General features: G+C 37.9%; 1 protein-coding gene across 4 annotated transcripts in view; it reads left to right on the forward strand.

Annotated features, from left to right (window-relative positions):
• The window catches only part of AUH (AU RNA binding methylglutaconyl-CoA hydratase), a 192,935-nt gene that overhangs the window by 71,922 nt on the left and 97,650 nt on the right, over positions 1-23,363 (forward strand). For all 4 annotated transcript variants that reach the window (XM_043452996.1, XM_043452998.1, XM_043452995.1 and 1 more), the window contains 2 exons: positions 12,502-12,594; positions 14,641-14,697. In XM_043452996.1, the coding sequence (XP_043308931.1) occupies positions 12,502-12,594; positions 14,641-14,697 (150 nt within the window). The remainder of the gene's footprint in view (positions 1-12,501; positions 12,595-14,640; positions 14,698-23,363) is intronic.

Here is a 23,363-nt window from a genome sequence, read left to right on the forward strand (position 1 = left end):
TCAGACAAAACATATCTGTCAAAATAAGATACTGTTGACAATAGAAAAAAAAAAAGAATTTAAAAATATATTCAAGCTGTATGGAAAAATTATGAAACTTTTTGGGAAGGCATTTAAAAAATTAAATACCGACATACCATCTTCTTGAATAGGAAGATATCAGTATCTAAAAGATGATTCTCAAAAACGATCTGATGTACAGATTTAACTTAAAAACACATTAATATTATGAGGAACTTGATGAGCATAGAGAGGCCTCAAAAGAGCCAACATTTTTAAAGAAGGAGAAAATGAGGGTCCTTATGTTATTAGTACTGAAGACCTATTTTAAAGATATGAAAATTAATAATTAAGAACATAATATTATTGGCTTTGGGATAGACAGTTGACCAGTGGATTGGAGTATAGGACCCACAACAGAGAGGTCATTGAGATCACTGGAAGATGGCAGACTTCACTGCATTTATGATGTAAAACAAACTTGCATGATCTTCACAGAGTTAAAAATTTCTTAAACATAGAATACAAAGTAAAGGGGAAGGTTGATAAGTCCTATGAAATTAAACTTAAGAACATCTGTTCATTGAAAGATGTTGTAAAGAAAGTAGAAAGATAAAACACAAACTGGGAGAGAAGACTTGAAACATCGCCAAAGGATCTGTGTGTGTATATATACATGCGTACGTGGGTCAATGCATGCATACATATATGCAGCTGGGAAATCAGTAAGACAGAAATGTTTCTACACAAGAGGAAAGATAAATGGGGAGTAAGCATGTGGAAAGATGATCAATCTCATATGTAGTCACGAAATGCAAATTAATACCACAGTAGCATGCTATTTTATGTTTTCCATGTTAGCCAAAATTCTCATCCTGACATTACCAAAGATAGCAGGGAATTTGATCACCACAAAGTTTTATACACTTCCAATGAGAGTATAAATTGGTGTAATAGTTAGGAAAATAGTTTGTTGTTGTCTTAAGAGTTGGGCATCCACATTTCAAAAGACTGAATAGTTCACATTTTTATGGGGTATTTACCTAGAAGGGTGTCTTTAAGACTATTTTTACTAGACTTGTAGTAATATATTTACAATTTGGTCAATTAAACACATAGAGGTGGATGAGTATCAAAGGTTCATGAAATAATTGCATTGCATTTGATGCTATCTTATTTCATTTTTAAGACTTCTGATTTTGGCTTTTTAAATGAATGAGTTGCTACTTGGAATTTGAAACTACGCTTATCTGTAGGCATATTGCACACGTATGTTCTGGGGAGACTTATAAGAAAAAGACTATAGTAGCGATATTGTTCATAATAACAAGCTGAAAACAACCACATTTCAATAACAGGGGAATGAATAGATGTTTTGGTATATTTGTATGGTTACATGTGGACAGCATTGCAAACAAATAAATAAACTTAAATAAATAAATACAAAACAGAAATCTTTAAAATATTGAATTAAAACAACATAATTTTTTATAAAACTAAAAGATGCAAAAGAGCCTATGGTTTAGAGATGTGTATAAATGTAATGAAATCACATAGACATATGTATACAGGGAAAAATACTAACATGATAAACAGACTTTGGTGATTACCTTTGGGTTTGAGAAGGCAGGTGAAAGAATGGGGGCAGATAGGTTATTAGTGCTGATCTGTTTCTTGATTTGGTGGTTTTAAGGTAGTTTGTTATTATTATGCTTCATTATATATACATGCTACATATATTCTTTGTATTTGCCAAATTAGATCAATGTTTTTAGTAGCTTCATAGAGCTTGAGTTCTGCAAACATTTCTTATGTGATTTCTTGAACAATTTTCTGCATTTTTGCTTATATTCCTTTTTCTTATTTTCAAGAGAAGCCAGAATTCCCGATTTTTAGAAAGTATCTCCAGTTTGAGGGCTTCCCCAGTAGCGCTAGTGGTAAAGAACCCACTTGCCAATGCAGGAGAATTAAGAAGTGCAGGTTCTATCCTTGTGTCAGAAAGATTCGCTAGAGGGAGGGCATAGCAATCCACTCTAGTATTCCTACCTGGAGAATCCACATGGGCAGAGGAGCCTGACAGGCTTTGGTCCATAGGGTTGCAAAGAATCGGGCATAACCGAAGCAACTTAGCATGTACCCACTCCAGTTTGAAGGTTTTTCTTGAGAAGAAACCCGTTGGATGTCAAACAAAATTGGTTTAGGGACCAGATTTGCACATATGCCACCAGCGTTCTTGGTCCTCATCCTAACGTTCTCCTCACATAATTCATTTTCTGTGGAGATGGATTTCCTGGGGCTGTTTTTCCCTTGGGTTGAAATGGCTTGTCTGGTGGATGTTAATGGATGATGGTGGAGGAGGATTCAGCATTGTAATCTCTCTCTCTCCTTTTTTTTTAAATACAATTGATTTCTAAAAATCATTTGTTTATTTGGCTGCACTGGGTCTTTGTTGTGGCATGCAGGATCTTCATTGTGTCACACGGGATCTTTGCCTGTGGCTCACTGACTGCCCAGTTGTGGCTCACAGGCTCAGTAGTTGTGGCACGCTGGCTCCAGCCCAGAGCTGGCAGGCTTCTCTAGTTGTAGCACCCAAGCTCTCTGGTTGTGGTACATGGGCTTTGGAGCACATAGGCTAAGTAGTTGCAGCATGTGGGATCTTAGTTCCCCAACCAGTATTTGAACTTGCATCCCCTGCATTGCAAGGTAGATTCTGAACCACTGGACCACAAGGGAAGTCCCAAGCATTATACTCTTGGGACTGTTTCATATACACGTGTTCTGGCATCTGTTCATATTGTTACCCAAAATGCAGGTCCATATGCCTGATGCACAGTGAGGTCAAACAATACTAAAACATTGGAGTTTGGAACAGGGAAAGGTTTATTACAGAGCCATGCAAGGAGATGCATAGCTTATGCCCTAAGAACCCCAAAGTTACTGAAAGCTTTCTGCAAAGCCGTTTTTAATAGGAAAGGTGGGGGAGGGGCATGGTTAGTTGTTGCATACTGCTGCTAAATCACTTCAGTCGTGTCCGACTGTTAGCGACCCCATGGACTGCAGCCTATCAGGCTCCTCCGTCCATGGGATTTTCCAGGCAAGAGTACTGGAGTGGGCTGCCATTGCCTTCTTCGTGTTGCATACTACTTGGAGTCAAAGCCTTTGTTCTTGAAGTCAGGTCATGGCCAGGTAACTATATTCCTGTAAAATGAATGTTATTCTCTGTCCTGACAAGAAAGGGCAAGGTCCCCAACTCTGCCCAGCTGCCATCACTGAAGGAGCCAGGTGTCTAACCCAGCTGGCTCTCAGACTGTCCATATGAGGTGGGGGCCAGGTCCCACAGACTGCAACCCAGACAGACTGCTACTCCTGTTAGATTACAGAGACAGGAATGGGGGAGAGGTTCACTGTTCTCTCAAGGCCTGGGCCAAGGCTGTTGGGTGGTCTTGGTGAGGAATCTGATGCCCTTGCAGGACACATCCCCCAGCTTGTTCTCTGGGCCCAGCAGATCACCTGCTGGCCCAAGGCCAGGTGAGCTGGAGGGCCTCTGGGAGAAGGGTGGGATCCCCCTCTTTCTGTAACAGGGCAGGATGAGCACAGGCCTTAGCAGGTAGCCATTGCTGTGCCTCATTACTCCACATCCTGTTCGTAGCTAGGCAACAGGTCTTGCTCGGCCATTGGTCAGTGCCTCAGTGGACCCTGCCCACAAGCAACCAACTTTCAGTGAGCGACCCTTAGGGAAGAGATTGAGCCAAGGGTTGGTTGGTGGTGTGGTGGTCATCAGGTGGAGAGTGAGATAAGAGGCAGATTCAGGCCTTCTCCTGGAGGCCCTCCAGCTCACCCAGCCATCCATCTCTTTGTGTGAATCTGTAATAAACCTTTCTCTATTCGAGACTCAAGCGTTTTAGTACTGATGGGCCTCACAGTGCGTCGGGCACACGGACTCGCAACATTGCCTCACTCTTTACCTTATGACTACCATGCAGCCGACCCTTGGCTGAATTCCACTCACTGTTGCCCCTTAACAGATGATTGCTTGTGGGCAGGGCCCACTGTGGTGCCAGCCAGTAGCTGAGCAGTACTAATGGTTGCTCATTGATAATTGGTTACTTGTGTGGGGCCCGCTGATGTGCTGACCAATGGCTGAGCAGGACCCCTTCCCTGATAACAGGATGTGGAGTTATTATGCACACCAAGGGCTAAAGGTTCCCACTCACTGTGCTCTGTTACAGTATGGACTCGGATTGTTAAAGTTTCACGAATTTTGTGAGCTGGTTTTTAACGACCATGTATATCTTGAAATTGGTCACTACAGCAGTATCAGTAATAGTATAGATTAGAATATACCCTACTTGTTTGACACTGCTTTCCCCTTTTGCCCCATTATACTTTAATTTTCCACAGCTAGAGTATCTTTCTCTGTGGTCTAAACGGTGACTACTGTGCTCTGCTTGTTTTTAATGAAAGAGAATCTATAAGAAACCAAAATGTACTAGATTCATTTGAAAGCTGTTCTATTAAAATAGAGATCAGAAAGAAGCTTTATATTTTGAATCACTGAATTCCTTACTTTACTGTTCTTAGCTTCTTAGAAAGCTTCTTTTTAAAAACTCCAAAATCCTAGAACAAAATTTAGGTCTTTTTCTCTTTTCAGAGGGGGAAAAAATACAACTTTATGGCTCTCTTTGAGATGTTTTATTCTAAAGAATTTTTCAGATTTCTAAAAGGTTAGTCGTTATTACAAGTCCCCACTGCTCACTTCGGGTGTGGGATATGTAGGTTGAAAGCAGTTAACTATTATTAGGCATCAGCAGGTCAGCATGGATGCACAAACATATGATGATCTCAATCTAATAACTGCTCTTATTCCTGAACTTACCACCTCTCCTGCAGTTCCATGATGTGACTGCCTCACTACTGGGCCCTCCATTGTGCAGATTAGCCATGTATCAGTAGAATGTACAGTTTGAGAGCAGAGGTGTTTAATTAGCTACTTATGACCAATCTTTGTCTAATTAGATGGTACTTCATGAAGAGCCAGAAAACGTTTTTACAGTTCTCTTTGAAGTAAAAACCGAGGGTGCAGGCCCAGTTCTCTTAACATTGAGACCTCAGGGAATTTCTGTCTCATGATAAAGAAATATTTAAAATAGGTTTTCACCAGAATTTTAAATAGTAAAATATTGTGTGATGTGGATAATATTTTTGTAAATGCTCTTCTAGACTAATACTTTAAAATGCCAGGCATTTCTAGTTTCCTTTGCCTTTTTTTTTTTCCTGATGAAGAAAAAATTGCAAAAGCTTTAATTTAGCTTTGTAAATACAGGGCTGAATTTGCATTGAAATACAGGTAATTATGTTAAAAGGATAGATCACAAAATTCATCTATTTAACAAACATCTTTTTTTCTTAAAATTTTGTAAGGAGATAATTTAATTTTGAAAGTTTTCAAATTCTGATTAGCATTTCTTCATGCGATTGAAAAATCTCCTGTTCTTATACATTTTTCTGTTAGAAAAAACCTGTCTTTGGGTCAAATATTTATCTCTCTTCTCCTTGAATGATTTCAATAAAGTCAGACTTCTGGTATTATCATATAGGCATTTTTTTGGGAAATAGTTAATTTTCTGTGAGAACACTGTTCTTCAAGCAAAACCAAATTTAAGATTCATAACTTACATTAGCATATTCCCTTAATAATCACATTGTTTATTTTTTTTTTTAAGAAACATCTGAAAACGTACATTATGTATTACATTTATCTCAGAGCTGAAAGGAGACCCTCACTTGCCTTTCCCCCTACATTCATGGCCTCTGATTCTAGTTATACTCACAGAAGATGTTCTGCAGACTCAAATAGACAGGGCCTCCCCTTGCAGCTCATTTATTTTCTCTTAAAATAGCAAAACTCTGATCGTTTGCTTTAATTATATTTTTAGGAACATTCAAACGATTATTATCTTCTTTGTCATACCTGGCTCATTTCCTGGTACTAAACTCAAAATAGAATCTGATCCTGTTGGTTGCATAACACATTGAGTCATCATTTCTTCCTATTGCTATTGGGAATAGACACTGCTCATGGCAGTTCCCTTTTCATTCAGTCGCACTCTGCAACTGCCAATTTGATATTTCTCAATTCTTTGAGACTGATAATCTGCTTTTCAGATGTGTGTTTTATTGAGTTTTCTCTTAAGATTATTAAGTGCTCCCAAGTAGAATAAATACTGTGTGTAAAAACAAGCATATTAGGTAACTATGAAACTAGCATGTACTTTGAGATGACTCATGTTTTCCTGAAAAAAAGTTTACAAGAAAACATCTTTCAGGGAAAATTTAGGGTTATGTAAAACTTCAGGACTATAAGATGATTGAAATTTAATTAGTCATTGAATACTAATTAAGTTGTTCTGTTTAATTCTTTAGTAGGAAAATTTTTATAGTCAGCTTTATAGAGTGCTAATTTTTTAAAAAATATTTATTTATTTTTGGCTATGTTGGGTCTTATTTGTGGCCCATGGCATCTTCATTGTGGCATCTTTTGTTGTGGTGGGCATGTTGATTGCTCCACAGCAGCTGGGGATCCTAGTTCCCTAATGAAGGCTCGAACCTGTGTCCCCTACATTGGAAGGTGGATTCTTAACCACTGGGCTGCCAGGGAAGTCTGTACAGAATGCTAATTTATATTAATATTCAAAAGTACCAAGTAGTTTGCCTATTTAATGATGTGAGAGTATTAATACTCTTGTTTTCTGTGTTCTTTTTTATGTTAAGGACTCCACATTTCATTTTTTTATTTTATATTTTTATAGAAGTTGTAATGTTAAATAAGTAATGTTAAAAACTTTTATCTGAGTAAATATCTTAAATTCTTAACTTCTCACATTTAAAAATAATTTTCATTACTTCTAAAAAGATAAAGTGTATAACAGAAAAGTGTTACATTCTCTAATTTCAGAATTAAGAAAACCTTTAGCATGAGCTGATTCATTTTAAACCCTTCCTACTAGTGAGTGCCCTCATTTCTCAGGTCAGCAAGTTTCCATTTGTTAATTTCTTTCTCTTTTCCTGCCACTGCATTGTATAAACCACACCCTCATACTTCACCTCCTGTGAAACTTGAAACCTGTCTGTTGAACATATGCCTTCCACCATCATTTTATTTTAACAAAGTAGTAGTTGTCAGTTTTCATTCCAGTGCCTAAAAAGGACAGTGCCAACGAATGTTCAAACTACCTTACAACTGTGCTCATTTCACATGCTAGTGAGGTTATGCTCAAAATCCTTCAAGCTAGGCTTCAGCAGTTTGGGAACCAAGAACTTCCAGATGTACAGGCTGGGTTTCGAAGAGACAGAGAACAAGAGGTCAGATTGCCAACACTCACTGAATCATGGAGAAAGCAAGGGAGTTTCAGAAACATATCTGCTTCTGCTTCATGAACTACACGAAAATCTTTGACTGAATGGATCACAACAAACTGTGGAAAACTCCTATTAGAGATGGGAATACCAGACCACCTTACCTGTCTCCTGAGAAACCTATATGTGGGTCAAGAAGCAACAGTTAGAATCTTACATGGAACAACGGACTGGTTCAAAATTGTGAAAGGAGTACAAGAAGACGGTATATTGTTACCCTGCTTATCTGATTTCTATGCAGAATAAATCATGCAAATGCAGGGCTGGATGAATCACAAGCTGGAATCAAGATTGCTGGGACAAATATCAACAACCTCACATATGCAGAAGATACTACTCTCATGACAAAGTGAAGAGGAACTAAAGAGTCTCCTGATAAAGGTGAAAGAGGAGGGTAAAAAAGCTGACTTAAAATGCAACATTCAAGAAACTGCAAAGAGATCAAACCAGTCAATCCTAAAGGAAATCAACCTTGAAAATTCATTGGAAGGACTCATGCCGAAGCTAAAGCTCCAATACTTTGGCCATCTGATGCAAAGAGCAGGTTCATTAGAAAGAATGCTGATGCTGGGAAAGATTGAAGGCAAAAGAAAAAGCGGGTGGCGAAGGATGAGTTTGTTGGATAGCATCATCAACTCAGTGGACATGAATTTGAGCAAACTCTGGCCGAGAGTGAAAGACAGAGGAGCCTGGTGTGCTGCATTTCATGGGGTTGCAAAGTCAGACCAGACTTAACAATTGAACAACAGCAGCAAGCTATTTGTCTATAGACTTCTCACAGTGAAGGGAAAGGGCATAGTCATTAATTGCATTTTCATTTTTGTTTTTCTTCTTTTAATGACATTTTATACTTACCCAAAAAATGATGCTTTTTAACTTTCTATTAGCTAAGTGTGATTTTTAAGTGTAATGTTTGTTTGAGAATATTAACTAATAAAAATGTAGAGCAAAGCCTTGTCAACTCTTTTTGAGACAATCATTGCCTTTGTGTTTCAGTGTTAAGAGCATTATAGATGACCAAGAATTGTCCTTTTCTGGTATTCTCTCCATTATGCTTTAGGTATTATGAGGTTATCAAATATTTCTTTTGTAATTTATAGTCAATTTATTCCTTTTACACTTCTATTTAGTCTACATTTTCAATGCCCAGTTTGAAGTGAAGAAAAATTCCTCTTTCCATATACATCACATCAGTTTGTTCCTATTTAAAAAAATCTAAGGAACTTGAAATAATCCCTATTTACCATGAGTTGAAATTTTCAGAAACTGGAACTTGGGAGTACATATATTTCAAGCCTGGATTTGATTTTGTATGTTTGTGTGTGTTTTAGTCTCTTAGGTCCTATCCGACACCTTGCAACCCCATGGACGTAACCCACCAGGCCCCTCTGTCCATAGGACTTCCCAGGCAAGAATACTGGAGTGGGTTGCCATTTCTTTCTCCAAGGGATTGTCCCACCCAGGGATTGAACCCGCATCTTCAGCATTGGTGGGCAGATTCTTTACCACTAAGTCACAGGGGAAGCCAGGTTTGATTTTTTGAAAGCCCTTTAAACTCACTTCTGTTAATTCATTCTCTGATGAGTCAGCTTCCAGCAGATTTAGTGAGTCCTGAAGGCAGTTACTGTTGACCAGCGTTTTCCACAGTGAGGAGAAGATACTCCCCCTGTTCCTATTGCTTTCTCCAGCTTAGGAACTCTGCAGTTTTTCTTTTCTGTAGCTCTGTAGGGCTGCATATATTCATATTGTTCCATTTAATTATAAAATGAAAGAAGTTAATAAGAAAAATAGAGACAATATAGGACAATAGAGGAAAATAGAGACAATATCAGGATTAATGGAGATAGAAGAGGCAATGAAAAATCTTGAGGTTTGTTGCAGAGTGGTAAGAAGGATATTATTGACCAGCTTTATGTGATGTTAATCTTTGTTTCTGAATGGGCAATAAGGTGGTGTGAATGCTCTGTTGGAAAAACATGTATAAAGTGCCAAGGAAGCATAAAGATAATTACCTCTAAAGATAATTAGGGGCTAGCTGGGCATTCTAGGCAATGGGCAGCTTGTACACAGCTTTGGATGTAAATGATTTCTGAAGGTGCCTTAAGTAGTTTGGGCCTGGAGTATGGAGTATGTGTGTGAAGAGAAGAGGTTGGGTAGGTGGGCAGCTGTTTCCTGTGCCATGCTGAATTTTTCACTGTTTTTATCTTGAATGTGGAATAAATCATTGTACTGTTTTAAATAGAGGAGTATCATGAATGTGTTTGCATTTTAGAAAATTATCCTGCAAGAAATATAGAAGGTATAATGGTAGGGAAACATTGAGGATCGTTGTTCAGTTGCTCAATCATGTCTGACTCTGCGACCCCCGTGGAGTGCAGTGCGCTAGGCCTCCCTGTCATTCACCGTCTCCTGGAGTTTGCTCAGACTCATGTCTGTTGAGTCAGTGATGCCATCCAACCATCTCCTCCTCTGTTGTCCCCTTCTCTTCCTGCCCTCAATCTTTCCCAGCATCAGGGTCTTTTCCAGTGAGTCAGCTCTTTGCATTAGGTGGCCAAAGTATTGGAGCTTCAGCTTTAGCATCAGTCCTTCCAGTGAATATTCAGGGTTGATTTTCTTTAAGATTGACTGGTTCTATCCTTCACTGTGCAGGTGAAGGAAGTCAGAGGCCTCCTGCTTGCGAGAAATGAGGGGGCCCATAACTCTGACTGTAGCAGAGGGAGGGGAATTTGCCAATTTGTGAGCTGTTAGGCAGGACTTAGAAAACAATTAGATGTAAGATCCCTGGAAAAGAGCGCATTTGAGATGACTTCTGGGTGTCTGTTTTGAGTAACTTGGTGAATGGAGATGCTAATCAAATGTGAAATAGAATCTTGAAGGATTGACAGGAAGTTGATTTGAACATGATAAAGTATTTAAGTAGAGGTGTCCAACAGGCAGGTAACTATAGAGATACAGTTTAGAGAGAAGTTTGGATTTCAGGTGGTGATTTGGATATCATTGGTATTACAGATGGTGAAAGGAAAGAGACCTCCTGGGAAGAACTTCTATTGATAGGGGAAGAAGACTGAGTTATATAACCAGAGGCGGGAAGAAAGGCAGGAAAGATGAGGGCAGGGACCCAGCAGGCAAAGGAAGAGAGGAATTCAAAGAGGAGGAGTGTCCAAGATTAAAGTTTCTGATCTTCAGAGGCAACAAGTTTAATAGGGACTGGATAGTGCCCATTGGCTATGGGACAGTATCACAGTGTCACTGGGAAGTGAAGCAAAAACAGTCTCTGTGAGACGAGCGGAACTAGCACTGTGAGGTGGAGGTGAGTGGAAGTGTTTATTCTTTTCCCTCCAGAAGCTTATCTTACCGGAAGGTGAGCCAAGGCCATAGTGAGGCCTGCTTCGGGAAAGATTTTGATGAGAGAGACTTGAGACTGGGGACATTGGGGAGGTAGCAGATCAAAGGAGTCTAGAAATAGGATAATTTCTATAACTAGCTTTGTAGAAAGGAAGGGGGTTTGGGACCTGTGTAACACTAATTCCATTTTGCTTGTAGTGGCTTGAGGTGATTGTGGGAGCCACTCAGATTAATTTGCCATTATATTACATCATCAATTTTACTTTTTTGTCAGATAAAATTTTATTTTTTCATTACTCTCATTTCCTGATTGTAAACACTGACATCGCTGTCTGTTCATTTTTTCATCAGGTGGCACATTGTGTGGAGCACCTTTGAATTTGTCCTGTATTTTCAAGCTCCCACCTCCCCCCAAAACTCTCAGACAGGTACAAATAGTGAAACATGCCCGTTGCAAAGACTCGTTCATTCCTGCTCAACCAATAGTGCTTTTGCCTCAGATGGCAGCATCTATATGTGCTCTATCCCAGCCTTTTCAGACTTTTTCTCTTAGAATAAATTTGATAAATTTCTTCATGTATGAATAAAACTCAGTGCACTTCAACACATTTGAATAAACATCTCTGTCTGAGGAATTTCACATATCAGAATACCTATGGAAGATAGGCTTCTAGTGATGGTATCTTTTAATATTTTATTTTTATTCATTTTTATTTTATTTACTTTAATACATAATTGACATGTAACTTGTGTAAGTTTAAGGTGAATGTGTTGATTTGATATATTTATATATTGTCATATGATTACCACTGTAGCATTAGCTAACACCTCCATCATGTCACACAATATTATTTCTTTTTTGTGGTGAGAACACATTAAGAGATGGTACCTTTTTAATATCCCCATTCTATTCATATGTTAAGGTTGTTCAGCCTAAACTTTGCATTTACATAGTCAAAAATAGAATTAATAGAAAGGATTCTGCTTTACATAATAATTAACCAGTCAGTTTTTGAACTGGTTATGAAAAATCTATATATTATGATTTATAAAAGTTTCAGTAAAATATTAATCTGTTTCTGAACTAAAGAAAGTCTGATTTTGAGTTTGTGATTGGCCAATCCCTTCCCAGTCATACTTACAGGCAGATTCAAGTGTCTCTTCCGTCTGAAGTGTGTGGTATTTTCTAGGAATTATTCATCGTGTGTGTGTGTGTGTGTGTATGTGCTCATTGTATTCTTACCAAATGGTAGAACTATTGGGTTGATGCCTTGGCAACCACTGAGACTGCTTCTGTTTTGTTTGAGTAAATATATTCTCTCAGCGAGGTTCTATCATTCTAAGAACCAAGATAACCTGTAAAAGGGTCATGAATTATCCATTATACCTAAGTCATTTCAACTTGAAATTTATATGAACCAAACATCTCATAAAAGACTTTAGGTTCAAAGATTACGAAGAACTGTGATCCTGTTAATGCAACAGAAAGTATTTATGAAAGTATTTCAGTAGTACGGTAAGATTTAAAGATGTTACTGCTTATTTTAAGTGGTAGAACACTATATGATCATTATATTTTCTAGAATCATGGTAAATGAAATGCTTGTTTAGTTAATAGTGAAAGGAATATAAAATTCTGTAGATAATATACCATTTGAATTATATTTACATTAAAAAATTTGAAATAATTGCATAGAACACCCTTACTGAAGAAGCATGAAGTCTTTCTTTCTGTTTCAGCTAATCTTCCAGTGCCAACCATTGCAGCAATTGATGGACTTGCTTTAGGTGGTGGACTTGAACTGGCTTTAGCGTGTGATATAAGAGTAGCAGGTGAGAATTAGTCCTATTAAAACATAACTTTTTTTCTATTAATTTTTGAGAATTTGGTATTGAAACGCCAACTAAAAATCTTAATTTATATACTTAAAATAATTGTCATAGATAATGGAACTATATGTAACTTTGTTCTGTATTTTCCAAGTCTCCTGTAGATGTTTTTATACTTTCATAATTTAAAAAATAAAAAAGAAACATAACTTTTAAAAAATGAGATTTGTATTTACTGTGTGTGCTCAGTTGTGTCCAACTCTTTGTGACCCCCTAGACTGTGGCCTGCCAAGCTCCTCTGTCCATGGGATTTTCCATGCAGGAATACTGGAGTGGGTTGCCATTTCCCCTTCCAAGATCCCTTGGATCTATCCCTGAATCAGGAATAGAACCTGTGTCTCCTGCATGTCCTGCAATGGCAGGTGGATTCTTTACCTTCAGATAATTCCAAATATTTTTTTCTCCCGTATTGTTGAATAAAACATGTTAAAAAAAAAGTCACCTGTTGAGGTTAATGAAGTATTTAAAATTCCCAGTTAAGAAAACAGTCTTTTATACTATCTCTTTCAGTCTTAGCAGGAGTAAAGGAGAACAGGAATTGGGTCAGATGGAACTGAATTTGGATCTTAGGTCCTGTCATTTTTAGATCAGTTTCTCCTCTACAGTGGGGGAAATGAAGGTTTCTATTGTGAAGATAAAATGAATTCATCTCCGGCATGTGCCTAGTCTAAGCATGTAATTATTATTAGGGCTATGGTAATAATGACTAAATGTCTTTGAGGTTCACTTTGTTCCTGCAAGGTTTTCTGAGTGTTGGATGAGGTGATTATGAAAGTAATAAAGGAAACAGTTAGTGCTAGCCATGTGCTGAGTATTGACTTGGTGCTTACCTAATACTCGACGTATACTTAGGCTCAGTTAATCTGCATAATAGCTCTGTGAGAGAGATACACTTTTGGTGCTTGAGGAAGCTAGGGCTGAGACAGGTGAAGAAACAAACCACAAATCAGTGACCAAGCTGGGATTTGAACCCAGGCAGTCTCATGTCACAGCGCTCACTTCTGTTATCCTTTCAGAGTACTGCATGCTGCCCCTGCTATTCTCGACACTGTCTTCTGTATGATCACAGCGCTGTCTGTATCATTGTCCCTCATCAGGGCGACAAAGAGGGGCTCTCGGACCAAGCACTGAGTGCCACAGGCAGCACATATTTGTCACTGTTCTTTCCCTGGTTCCCACTGTCTCTTCTGATGGAGCTGCCTGTTAAATGTAGAATCATTATAATTATGTTTTTAATAATTTTACGGTAACTGGCTCTTGGAATTTGCAGTTACTAATTTATGTGTACTTTCCCTTTTCAGTTTATTTTAGATTTCTGTTTTCTTGACAGCTATTTGGGTTTTAAACTGTAAAGTCAAGTTACATGCAATCCATCTCTGAAAGAATGCAAGTTCTGGGAATTAGGAGATAGGAAGTAGTCCAAGCACATTTGGATATGCAAATAAAGAAATAATTAAGATATTTTAAAGTAGCTGTGAAAACACACATGGAAAGAGGAACCCTATCCAGCTGTCAGAACAGTAAAACCATTTGTCAAAAGTAACTAGAGATTTGGTCTTGAGGAGTTGCTGTATCTGATATGATATATTAAGCTACTTGATCTGGAGGACTGTCTGGGCAGCTAAAGAATTCTTACTTGTTAGACACAGTCTCCCTCCTGATCCTGAATAATGAATGAGATCTGTGCCTTCAAACATGACTTGGCAGTATCAGGTCAAATTATGTAGTTAACACCCCTGGTCTTTCTGCATCAAAACTTAATTGGCTGCCAAGCAATTTTTAACAGAAAATGTTGTGTGAATCTCTTAATATATATCATTTAGAATGTTTACTTATTTACATAACTGAATGCCTTCTGGAGTGATTTTTAAAAAGATTTATGACACAAATTTAATTAGTCAACTGTTTCTAGCTTATTTTACTATTTGAAGTCATTGAATTTGAATTTGATGATTTGGATGTTACTTAATTTTCTTCTTTCCTTTTTAGCTTCCTCTGCAAAAATGGGCCTGGTTGAAACAAAGTTGGCAATTATTCCTGGTGGAGGTATGAATTGTTCATGCCCGTCTTGATCTGTCCCTCGAAACAGAGCATAAAGCAAAAAGGTGTTAGTTGAAAAGGCAACAAACATTTTGGGTAAAGAGACTAATGCTGAGTTGTTTGCTTGTAACAGAGTCCTCATTCAGAAGGTGTTTTTTGGTTTCTGTGGGTGTGGAGATGGCAGACGCGTTGTCTGTTGCTCTCTTGCTCTCTTTTTGTGCTTGCCCTGTGCTTTTCTGTATGATTTCTTAACTTTAAAATTATTACACTCGTCGCATGATTCTTGAAGGATTGCACTTGTGTTTTGAAACTTTAATGTGAGTATGTAAATGTGTGTGCCCTCAGACCCCAGTGCAGGAGGGGGCAGAGGTTCCCAGGCTTCTTGCCAGCTTGCTTGTGTTTCTGTGCAGCGGGACAAAGCTTGGGGTTGTTTGGTAGGCTGGATTTGGATCTGAAGAGGTGTTATTTCTTCTCTGTTACTACAAAAAAGATAATTGAGCCGCTGCTTTTGGAAGATTAATAAAGCACTTTTCCAGCATTGATAATGAAATCTTTCACCACACGGTAAATCTGAAAATTTTGTTCTTTTGTCTGCTCAGAGAATTTGGAGCCATTGCCATTCTGTTGAAGTCTTTCTTTCAAAACGTAGGCTTCATCCGAGGCTGTACTCTTTGATAACTTACTAGTTTATGAATGAAATAATAATAATTAAAAATTTAGAGCAGTGTTTGAACACTTCTTTTGTACCTGAGTTAAAATTATCTGTTTAACCTTATTATAAGAATATTTATCTTGATTAGGGTGTGTAGGTAGAAATTAAAACATATTTCAGTGAAATTAAAGACTACCCAGATCAATGTGTATGATTCACTAAGTTTTCTACTTTGGTAATGTGCAAAAAGTGATTCTTGTAAGTAAAAGCATTTACTGTCTACCTGTTTTACCACGCTAGTCTTTTTTACTGTGACCCGTGAAAAAGCCGAAAGAATTTATGAAGCTTTAGCTTCTTCTGTCTTCTGTTGGGAGCTGCCTGTGTCGTATTAGGTCCAGAAACTAGTCTTTTCTTTCCAATGTGCTTCAGTTTTTGGGGTCTTCTGCAATAGTGGATCCATTAATCAGAACCTCTGTTTTGTATATATGATTGAGTTTGGATTCTCATGAATACTGTTATTTAGAAAATTTTTATTGAATTTGTTATAAAATTTGTAATGCTTTAACATTTTCCATATATTTATAAAGGATAGTTTTCTGTCTTTTTTTCTTCCCTTTATTTCCAAGTGAATCTGAAGTAATATATGTCAGTTGTTCCTTTAGTATAGTAAAGCTTTCAAGTTCATAGTGCATGTAATTTGTAATATTGAACTTATTGAAAATTAATCTAATTTTGTATAAAGCCACATATTCACCTTTAGATGATAAGAGGTGCATGTAGAAGTTTTTGCTTCATTCTTGTATTAGTATTATGGTTATTAAAGTATCCCAAAGTAAAGTCTGTTTTTCTTTTTGTTTGTTTGTTTTAATAGCAGCAGAATAACTTAAGTAAGCATTTTTTTAAAGTATATCTAAAGAAGTTATTTCTGAAAATTTTATGGAGAAAATCCTCTTCTGTCTTATGCATATAAAATTTTTTTAATCCACAAATACTTTCTCCATTTTCATTTTTCTCCTTCCCTTTCTCTTAGATGATCCTCCTGTGAAAATACTGCTTATGTTTTCTTCTGTTTTTAAAGATTTTTTTTTAAATGTGGGCCATTTTTTTAAAAAAGTCTTTGCTGAATTTGTTATAGTGTTGCTTCTGTTTTATGTTTTGGTTTTTTGGCGGCAGGTCACTTAGGATCTTAGCTCCATGACCAGGGATTGAACCTGCACCCCCTGCATTGGAGGGAAGTCCCCTGTGTTATTTTTTGCTTAAAACTGTTTTTAAATTGGTGGATTTTCTATGCCTAAAATGATCTCTGGGATGTTCCCCTTGCTTTTTTTTTTTGGACTATGAACATTGCTGCTGTTATGAAGAGCTTATTACTATAATAGACGTAGCAGACTACACTGAATTTTTTTCTCCCTTCCTCGTGGTACCAAACTTGCTTCATGTTGTAGATGCTCATTGAGCAGCCAGGTGCTCCTGACCCTCATCAGTGAGCCTGTCTTCAGCGTCAGTGGTCCCAGCCTTCCATCTTTCAGACAGCGGTGGCTGTGGATAGAAGATGGATAGAAGATAACTAGGAAGAATTCAAATACAGCAAGAGTATTGTGGGGGAAAAAAATAAGACTTCCCTTTTCTTTTTAATACTATGGATGGAATAAATATTTTTGGGTGAAATGTATGGATTCCATTCAGTCTAGAAGATATATGTCTGTAAGTCTGAGAAATAATGCTCTTCGGAGTTGTTACAAGTTCATGGTTTCATGTTAATCCAATTGAAACTGTACCTGTCCATTTGTATTTACTGTATGTTTGATCAGCTGCAAGAGTTAACCTGATGCTCTTAGTTTGCATATTATTATGACTTCTAATCTTTTATGGTAACAGTTTACTGAGAAATGATCAAAACCTGACATTTACTTTTGGGTTTTTGTTTCTGCTTGAACTTGAGTCTGAATAACAACATGATTATTTTTATAGTATATTTTGTAATTCTTCTTATAATGCAACAAGTTAAATTATAAAGTGATTGTTTTAAAGTGATAGTACTATTTCTAATGAGTGTATTAATGGACCATCACTGTAAGTTTTAGGTTTAATATTCTAAATTTCAGTTTTTACCTGACTATTAAAATTACATAGTTAGAAAAGAAGTAAGATGTAAAGAAAGGGAGAAACACACTAAAGCCAAATTGAACTTCTTTAAGTTGTATTTTGTCAGATACAATTAAAAATGGAGTGTAAGTGACTGTCCTGTGCTTAAACCAGCACCTTTATTTGTTTTATATATATTTATATAGACAAATATTATAAAATATAAAAAATACAAAATAAAATTTAATGATGTAAAGTTTAAAAATCATTAATATTGTTACCCTAGGATCTTCCTATGATATTTTAAATTATATTTGGGATTTTTATATACTAAATAGCCCTATCTGTCCTCCACTATTTTCACCTTTAAGAGAGCAGCTAAATTTCCTGTCTTCTTCCTAACTGGGAGAATGCTCCAGTATTATAAAATAAAATTCTCTTTTGGGAATAGCTCCCAAACAATACTGCCCTTAAACATGTTTATAAGACCACAATAAAACAAGCTCAGGGGCTTAGGATTCTGTTATTTGACAGTTTAGAAAATTTCTGCTAAATGTGCACAGAAAATGGTGGCCTCTGCCTCTGTTTAACCATTGCTACATCTCTACAGTTTCCTCTGTTGAACCATCTCTACAGCTTCTGCTGGAGGATTTGGGGTATATGTCAGGAAACTTTATTATAACTAAGAAAAGTGTTCTTTGCTTTTTGCTTGGGTATATACCCCTGTGGACAAGATGTCTAGTATTTCCATTGCTCTGTGGCTGTCTTTCATTCTCTCTAACCTTTTTTTTTTTTTTAAATATTCAAACTTTAGGAAATAGGAAAGGCAGTGAATGAACCTCTTTATACCTTTCGCCAAGGTCTCTCCTCATGCCCCTTCTCCTTTCACTCTTTGTCTCTCTCTCATATACTTATTCCTTTTTTTTTTTTTTTTTTGCTGAACCATGTCAAAATAACGAGGTGAACCTTTAAATCTTTCAATGTGCTTTTCATAAGAATAAGAAAGGAGTCTTTAACCACAACCCTATTGTAACACCTAACAGTATTAAAATTAGTATTATTAATATTCAGATTATCCCAGGTTCAAAATGCTGTTTGTAGTGTTTTTTTGTTTTGCTTTTCTAATTCAGGGTTTATTTAAATGTCACACATTACATTTTTGTTTGTTTTTTAAAAGTTTTGTTTTTTAAAAGTTTTCCATCTCTTATTGTTTCTTAGAACAGTAATCTTTTTTAAAAAAGTCAGACAAATTATTTTCTTGAAGTTTGCACATTCTGGATTTGACTGAGTTATTTCCTCATATTTAGGTTTATGATAAAAAATGTTTTCAGAGAATAGTAAGTGGACCATGTTCTTTATTTCCTTTTCTTTTAATTTGTTGGTACTTAAGAGTTAGATTGTCCCACTTTGGGTGACAGAAACTTTGATCACTTGGTTAAGGTGGTGACTTAACTGTGCGTACACTTTCAGTATCCTCCTCTTGGAAGGTTTACAGGAAAAGAATCTTTAACTATTATTGGTATTGACTGCTTCCCAAATTAAAAAAAGAAAGGAAGAAAGAAAAATGAGTTTTTATTTTCCATTAAAAAACCAAAAAGAAGGAAGGAAGTGAGCGCATTCAGATTTCACAGGACTAGAGCAAGAGGCCCCAGTTTTGTCTCTTCCTCCTCCCCAGGGTGAGGGGTTTGGGACATTGCTGCCTGTCCCGCTGTAGGCTGTGTTTAGCAATAAGGCGTCTCTTGGCATGGTGTCCAGGAACTCTATTTTAAGGTGTGTCTATGAAGTAATGACAGATTTTTAAATCCAGTGTGTGTGTTGTTCTGAACACAGTAGTCATTTTGGAAAGTTTTGTTTATAACCTTTGTTGAAATCTTCTTAGAATTTACATCAGTATCTGACCTTATTCTTTTGAATATCTTCAACAGTGACTCATCTTGATCCTGTGAGGGTGAATTTGATTTTCAAAAATAGCATAGGACCTTTCTGTGCCAAATCTGATTAATAAGGTCATACTATTTCAGGAAGAAGAAAAGTATAACAACAAAAGTAAGACCGCTTTTCTTAAGAGGCTTATAGATATCAAACATTTACCAGTGTTACAGGCAGTGGACAGTGCTGCTGGGTTTAGTGGACTGATTGCTAGTGACCTCTAAAGGCCAGTGCTTGTTCTGCTCTCTGAAGTCTAGTGCATTCATGAACACACTTCATACACTGTGCGGGCTCATTTCTTTGTATTTTAAAATCTGTTCACTGACCACTTTACTCTTTTCTGTCTATTTATGGTGTTTTAGAAGCTATTGGTTGCTAAGTCATGTGGTTAGTTGTTGTAGAGGAAACAGACAGATATAGATACAGATACAGGTATAAATATAGATGACTCAGCAGTGTTCCCTTGAAGTGCCCATCTGAAATCTAGTGAGAGAGATTAAACATGTACAAGCATCATAACTGCTCTATTACAAAGTTGTTGGACTCAAACAGGAATAAGGCAGTTGAAACTTGGAATTGTGAGTTTGAGAAAATGGTGTGGTTTCTGTCAGCCATAAACCTCAGTTTATAAGACCCGCATCGTGGGTCCCCAGCACTTCTCTCAACCTTCTCTCCTCCTGCCGCTCCCTTTGCTCACACACTAGCTTCCAGGTATATTTACTCACTCAACTTGCAAATATTTGTTGAGCCATCTGGTGTAGACACTGGGTATGTAGCCGTGAACAAACGTGGGAAGATCACTGGTGCCTTGCAGCTGACATTCCAGGACACAGGCGGTAGACATGGCAAATAGTAAGTTGTGAATTACGACAGAAGTGTAAAGTGCTATAGAAAAAGAAGTAGGGGAAGGGATCTGAGGAGGGAGGAGAGCTTGCACTTTAAAATAGGGTTCAGAGGAAGCCTCATTGAGAAGGTAACATTGGGGTTAAGACTGATGGGAATTGAGGAAATTGTCATACAGATAGGAAACGAGCATTTCAGACAGAGGGGCATACAGGATGTAGGGCTAAGATGGGAGCACGCCTGGAACATTCACCCCACCACTGCAAGCACAACAGATGGGAGGAGGAGAGTGGTAGGAGATGCTGTCAGAGAAGGAACAGAGAAGTCAGAGCATAGAGGTATTACAGCTGTTAGCCTGAGTGAGATAGACCCCTATAGGTTATTAGCAGAGGTACAGTGTGATCTTAGGGTTTCCCAGGTGGCTCACTGGTAAAGAGTCTGCCTGCCAAAGCAGGAAACGCAGGTTCAGTCCCTGGGTTGGGAAGATTCCCTGGAGAAAGAAATGTCAACCCTCTCCTGTGTTCTTGCCTGGAGAATCCCATGGGCAGAGGAGCCTGGTGGGCTGCAGTTGATGGGGTCACAAAGAGTGGGACACAACTGAGTGACTGAGCACGCAGCACATAATGTGATCTTAGGCCTTTAAAGATTTGCCTGGTTGCTGTGCCAAGGATAGAAATTAATAGGGCCACGTTAGAGGCAGAAACCCATTCCTACTTGGAGCCTGTTGCTGTAGTTCAAGTTTTCTGGCTGGAGGACCAAAAGAGGGGAGCCCCCTAGGACCCAGAAAGTACCAGGGAAATAGTAAAGCGTGAGGAACTCAGGGAGGGGACCCCACCGATGTGTTCATGGACTCCTGGACTCATTCCTCAGCTGTGCGTGTGTCTCTTATGCTAAGCAGCAAACTAGACCACTGCCCAGATCTAAGACTGGCCAAGGGCCTTGGAAACATAACCAACACTGAAGCCACAGTTCACAGAAGGCTGGCTGGAATGTGCAGCCTGAGCACAGCCAAGTTGATTGAATGCTGAAACAAAAATGTCCAGGCCAGAATTACTCAGCATTACCTGAATGTTAGTTTACACGAGCAATGATCAAACAGATGTCATCCAGAATGACAGGTGTTGGAATTATCTAAGATTTTAAAGCAATTTCTGCTTTAAGAAGTAAGGGTGAACTGTTTCAGTTGCCTCCTCTTCACCTTGTTGGTGAGGCAGGGATTCCTTTCCTAGGTTTCTGGAGATGGCCAAACACAGTCGACAGGTATGATTGATAGCAGTTTCTTAGCTGGATGTACTCACAGCCCAAGGGGCGCCACCGCATGGCACACAGGATCATATGGAGGCTGTGCTTGGAACATTGGAGAAAACAGTGTGGGAGGCAGGCTTTGTAGTGATGAGAAGGTGGTGTGCCCCCTGGTTCCTTAGGGAGGAGTCTCACAATCTGGCAGGAACCTCGAACCCTCTCTCCAGGGATAAGTAGGAATGCTGCCTAGTCTTCGTGATGAGGAGGGTTGTTTGTCTAGGGGACTTAATAATCCTTTGGAACAGAATTGGTAAGAGACCATGTGGTCAGGTCATTTGTGGTTCACTTGGTTTCCCTAAGGTGTTAGGCAGCACATGATATTGGGCCTTAGTTTTGGACTTTACCCACATGAACAAATGGAAATATAGGAAGTTTCAGAATAGAGATGACAGAAGAAAGTGAGTGAACTTCATGATTAATCAGTGGGAGTTACTCAGTATCAGAGAAAAAAAAAACCCAAAAAACCTAAATAAATGAACTGGACCTCAGGAACCTAGAGGATGGTACTGAAATGTTTAACATTTGTGTCACAGAAGTCTTAGAAGGAAAGGAGAAAGAATGTGGTCCAGAAAAATATATTTGAAGAAAAAATAGCTGAAAATTTCACAAATATGGTGAAAGGCATAAACTAAGGATCTAAAAAGGTGAGTGAACTCAAGCCAGATAAGCCCAAAGAAGTCCAGGACCAGACACATCATAATCAAATGCTTAAAGCTAAAGACCAGATCATCATCATCTTTAAAATTGAAGGAAAATTGCACATTATTGATATGGAAACAATGATTTCAGTGACTGGTTTCTTCAGAAGCAGTGGAGTCCAGAAATAAGTGGATTTCTATAGTGCTAAAAGGAGAGAACTGTCAACCCGGAAATCTAGAAAAAATGTCCTTTAGGAATGAAGATGAAATGAGAATATTCCCAGATTAAGGAAAACTAAGAGAATTTATGGCCTGCAGACCCAGTGTGGATTTGGGGGAAAGACAGACACATTGATCTGTGGAACACAACAGAATCTAGAAATAGACCTGTGCAAATATGGCTGGATGATAATTGATAATTCACACAAGCAAGTCAGTGGAGAAAGTATGGTGATAGAAAAATTGGACATCCATATGCAAAAGAAAAGAAAAAAAAAACACTTCCACCTAAATACCACAATGTGTACAAAATGAACTCAGAATCATAAATTTAAATGTAAAATATAAAACCATGCAATTCTTAGAAGCTACAAGAAACCAGAGACCATCTCTTCCATACCTGCAGTTTGAGACTACAGGTCTGGTAATCATCTGAGTATTCCATTAGAGTTAGACTAACACTAACACTAGCTTACTTATAGTACCTCTATAATATAAATGCTGTGTAAGTAGTTATAAATCCAGTGTAATTGTATGCAGTGTATACAATTTGTATATAATGCTAGGTAAAGACAGTTGGCCTTTGAATAACATGGATCTGAACTGCATGGATCCACTTATATATGCAGATATTTTTCAGTAAATATACAATTGGCCTTATGTATTCATGGGTTTTGTATCCATGGATTCAGTTAACTGTGTATCGAAATTTCCACCTGAAGTTGGTTGAATCTAGGGATGTGAAATCCATGGATATAATGAGGGGCAGTTGTATTCATTGTACTACTCCATTTTATGTAAGGATCTAGATAATCAGCAGATTTTGTATATGTGAGGGGTCCTGGAACCAATACCCCTCGCATACCAAGGGATGACTGTAGTTGCCAACTATAGTTGCCAGTTTGCTTCTGGGAACTTTCTGGAATTTTTTTTTTTTTTCTGAATATTCTTGGTTGGAGAAGGTTGGGTGAATCCATGGATTGGGAGGGCCAATTTTACTGCTC

The sequence above is a fragment of the Cervus canadensis genome, chromosome 30 (assembly GCF_019320065.1).
Source record: "Cervus canadensis isolate Bull #8, Minnesota chromosome 30, ASM1932006v1, whole genome shotgun sequence".
Lineage (NCBI taxonomy): Eukaryota > Metazoa > Chordata > Mammalia > Artiodactyla > Cervidae > Cervus > Cervus canadensis.